The following is a 4238-nucleotide window of genomic DNA, read 5'->3' on the forward strand; positions in this document are numbered from 1 at the left end:
ACTAATACCATAAGGCACTCTTCCTCTTTCGCTGACTTTGGGTAAAAGATCTTGCCAGGAGGCACCGGTGAATGAGTGAGGGACGTTTTTCAAAACTATTTCCCGACATATCATCTTAATGTAGAAAGTACAAAGCGTCACAGGTCGTTCATAATTACCCCTGAATACCAACGTTGACAAACCAAGGTTCATAATCGAATCTGGTTCGAACTAACGACCACCGAACAAGAGTTGTGAGTCAAAACGTCTCCCGTTGGTGATATTGGTAGAGGCGTACTGGAAGCCCTAGCTATCGAGTCCACATAGCAACAGGAGTTCCGTGTTATTCTGTGACGTTCCGTGTCATTCTGTGACGTCCTGTCGCTTTTTTTACGTCACCCGTTGATAATCTAGGTAGAGGCATATTGGACGTATCGGCTATTTAGTCCATATTGCGGTAGCATATTGTTCATCTCTGACGTTCTGTGATATACTATGACGTTCTGTGATATTCTGTAATATTCTGATAATTTAGGTAAGGGCACGTTAGGTACATCTGTACTTAGATGTCTGGTTTAGTCCACATTGCCGTAGGACATGTTGCGTTCTGGGACGAGCCACTCGAACCACAGCAGCGAGTAGGCGACCCACTATCGACCGCCGTACATATTGTGTCCGTGCCGCTATTTTTATGAACGAACTTGTAGGTGTAGCTGTTCCGGTTCCTGATGCGGGGGCTCCGGCAGCACGGGCAGAGTAGCGTGGATCGGAACGCCTGTCTGAACTTGAGGGACATGATGCTGTACAGGATGGGGTTGATGGTGGAGCTGATGTAGTAGAAGACGCCGGAGACGTGGTACAGACGCTCGTGCACGAGCAGCAGTTGGTGTGTCCAGCGTTCCACATACATGACGAGGAGTCGCTGGGAGTGGAACGGCGCCCAGCACACGAAGAAAGCCACGACGACTGTTACTGGAACAAGAAATAGCATAGGTATAGGTATACGTCGCGTTTAAGGTTATTGTACTTGTATAGTGTATGTGGCTGATTGTACTGGCCCGGACGAATGTTAATGTTTACGAGATGGTGTTTCATATCAAGCCATTCGACGAGATACAACTGACGTGTCACTGAAACGACTAAAATATCAGTTGACGTTCCCTTCTCATTCTAAGAGGCTTCAGTGTGAGGTGAGGTGAGGTGAGGTGGTGTTTAACGTCGCGTCCAAGATTATTGCACTTATGTAGCGACGTGTGTGTGTGTGTGTGTGTTTGCTTGTACTAAACCGGACTGATAACCGATTTATAGCGCAAGCACCACTGCCGCAGTTTACACATGAATGCCCCACACAGACACAGCTAACAAGTTTCATCCGTTAATGTCTTTTAGACTGAGAGATTGAGTGAGGTCTAGTGAGCATTTGAGCCACTAGGCTACCCTACCCTCCTACCTGATACTGTAACACTGGTACTTATTAAGGCGGGGTGGTCGGGTAGCCTAGTGGTTAGCGCGTTCGCTCGTCACGCCGAAGACCCGGGTTCGATTCCCAACATGGGTACAACGTGTGAAGCCTATTTCTGATGTCTCCCGCCGTGATATTGCTGGAATATTGCTAAAAGCGGCGTAAAAACATACTCACTCACATATTAAGGCTGCATTTGTTTTTCTATGGTCACCGGACACTCGTTCCAACATCATGCAGAAAGTTGATTGATCTCTCTAGCGAACAAACCGTCCTTTAAATATAGAAAACTAATTCCAATATACATGAGTCTGCTTCTCTTGAAAAACTAATTTGTAACATTCTGAAAAAGCTGGGAAAATATGTTTTGTTTGTTTGTTGTTTTACGCCGCGCTCAGCAATATTCCAGCTATGTGACGGCGATCTGTAACTAATCGTGTCTGGAGAAGACAATCCAGTGAGTGACATCATGAGAATTGATCTACGCAATTGGAATATGATGAGGGGGTAGAATAGGTCTTCAGCAATCCATGCCTGTCCTAAAAGGCGACTATGCTTGTCGTAAGAGGCGACTAACCGGATAGGGTGATGAAGCTCGCTGACATGGTTGATGCATGACATTGTATCTCAATTGCGTGGAGCGAGGCTCATGACATGAATCACTGGATTATCTGGTCCAGACTCGATTGTTTACAGACAGCCGACATATAGCTGGAATAATGCTGAGTGCTGCATTAAACAACAAACAAACAAACAAACAAAGGCGTATAACCAGGAGAAGAGTGCCTTCCAATATCCAATTTATCCCAGAAGGTCAATAAAAGCTTGGTCTTACAGACTCGATTATGTTGCTTACCGAGCATCTTGAGAACAGACTGTCTGGCCCGGCTCTGCTGCTGTATCCGGATCTCAGCTCCAGAAGGTTGGCTTTCCGTGGAGGAATCCGACCCACTCCTGTTAAGTCCGGACCTCCGGATAGCAATGGCGATTAGGAAGTACAAGATGGACAATACCGTCATTGGGAACACAAAGAAGAGGAACGTGGACAACTGGAAGTAGATTCTCGCCTCCTCCTCGTCCATGGTGTTGCACTGGGCAGACTCCTCTATCCGCAGCGTGGACCCCTTCTGATACCTGTATATGATCCCGAACTGTAAGGCTATTGGTATGGAACATACAGCCGATATAACCCATATTGCTGATATCACGCGTACAGCGCGGGGGAGGTTGGAGTTGCTCGGCATCCACATCGGATGACATATAGCTACGTATCGCTCAACGGTGAAGGCCGTGATCGTCAGAATGGACGCATAGGTGGACGCCTCCGCGGCAAAGAAACGAAACCTGCAGAAAGTCTCCCCGAATATGTAGGGGTATTCCGACCAGAAGGAATATGTTTCCTGGGGCAATCCCAGGACCAACAGCAACAGGTCAGATACAGCGAGGTTGAACAGATAATAGTTCGTGGCTGTGTGCATGTACTTGTTGCGTGCGATGACAATGCACGTGCACACGTTACCCCCAATACCCGTGACAAAGATGAGGGAGTATACCACAGTCATGGGGATCACCGTGCTCAGAGCGCGCCGCTTGGGGCCAATCAGAAGGTCAAGGTCAACCGAGGCCATTGTTACGTTCTTGAAATCGGACGAAGTTAAGGTCACATTTTTGCCATCTGTTGTATTGAAGGCTTCTACTAACATTTTCGGTAGTGGTCGTCCCGCACAGTAGATATCAGAACGTGAGAACACCTGGCTTTCTTAGATCATCGGTTATCTCCCCTTCTCCACATCTCCACATTGGTTAATGCTGAAATGGAATTCAGAATATAAATATAAAATAAATCAAATCAAGAGATTAAGTTTCAAAATTAAAAATAAGATAACAGATGAATACTTGCTACCTTCTCAGCCTGCTTCTGCATCAGATGATTGATGTCTGTCTTCATCACATAGAAACAGTTAGCAGTTAGCAGAACGAAACATGCTACATGTAAACACAGATTTAACAAATCTAAGTTCATTCATACTCTACTGTCAAATCTGTTCTGAAAAGAATCACATAACAGTGTTGTTTTCTCTCAGGATACGCATAACATACGTGATGTCTTTCAGATTCTTAAACGTCAATCAGCCCTGAGACAAATCACGACCTCCAAGCCACATCCTGTTTGCACATTGTCAGTCACGTGAACCATTTAAACTACCTACTTAGAACGTCTTTTGACGTAGCCCGCCTTCATTAAACTGTCTATTCACGGCAGCACTGTTACATGTCTTTGCATCGAGCACTCGCAGTGGTTGTGCATTCTCCTTTGCTGAGGAGAAGATAATTACAACACTTGTGAATATGCCCCATGCTTCAGAGTAATAGCTCTTAGCCGTACATTGCCGTCGTATTGACTAGAAATATGGTGTGCTCTGCCCCTCATGTTCATTCTAAAGACTCTGTATGCTGTAAACAATTATCGTTTTCTACTGATCAGCTGTTCGCGTGTGGTATGTCATTTTTAACTCTTTTGAGAATTATGGAAATAATAATTGCAGATGGTCCTCGGGTCCGTAACCCAAATAAACCGCCATGTTAAATGGTCAAACGACAATTTCATACCAGCTTGATAATTTCTAATGGGATTTTTCACATTAATTAAATAATAATGTAACCATAATGAGACGAATTATTATCATCATTGCTGCCTGGGCGCCATATCGACTATGTCATTTCGTGTTGAAAAATTGAAAAGGATGCTTTCTCACAGTTTGAATTTACTGTTAATATGGTTTTAATAGGGATTTAT

The 4238-nt window shown here is 44.9% G+C and overlaps 1 protein-coding gene across 1 annotated transcript; it reads right to left on the reverse strand.

Moving 5' to 3' along the window:
- Positions 1-541: 541 nt before the first annotated feature.
- LOC139478844 (pyrokinin-1 receptor-like) lies at positions 542-3144 on the reverse strand. The gene is made up of 2 exons (XM_071261509.1): positions 2298-3144; positions 542-951 (listed from the first exon to the last, which is right to left on the reverse strand). The coding sequence occupies exons 1-2, from the start codon at positions 3142-3144 to the stop codon at positions 542-544; spliced, it is 1257 nt and encodes a 418-aa protein (XP_071117610.1).
- Positions 3145-4238: the final 1094 nt, after the last annotated feature.

This window comes from Haliotis cracherodii, unplaced genomic scaffold, assembly GCF_022045235.1.
Source record: "Haliotis cracherodii isolate W230 unplaced genomic scaffold, xgHalCrac1.p SCAF_4, whole genome shotgun sequence".
Taxonomy (NCBI): Eukaryota; Metazoa; Mollusca; class Gastropoda; order Lepetellida; family Haliotidae; genus Haliotis; species Haliotis cracherodii.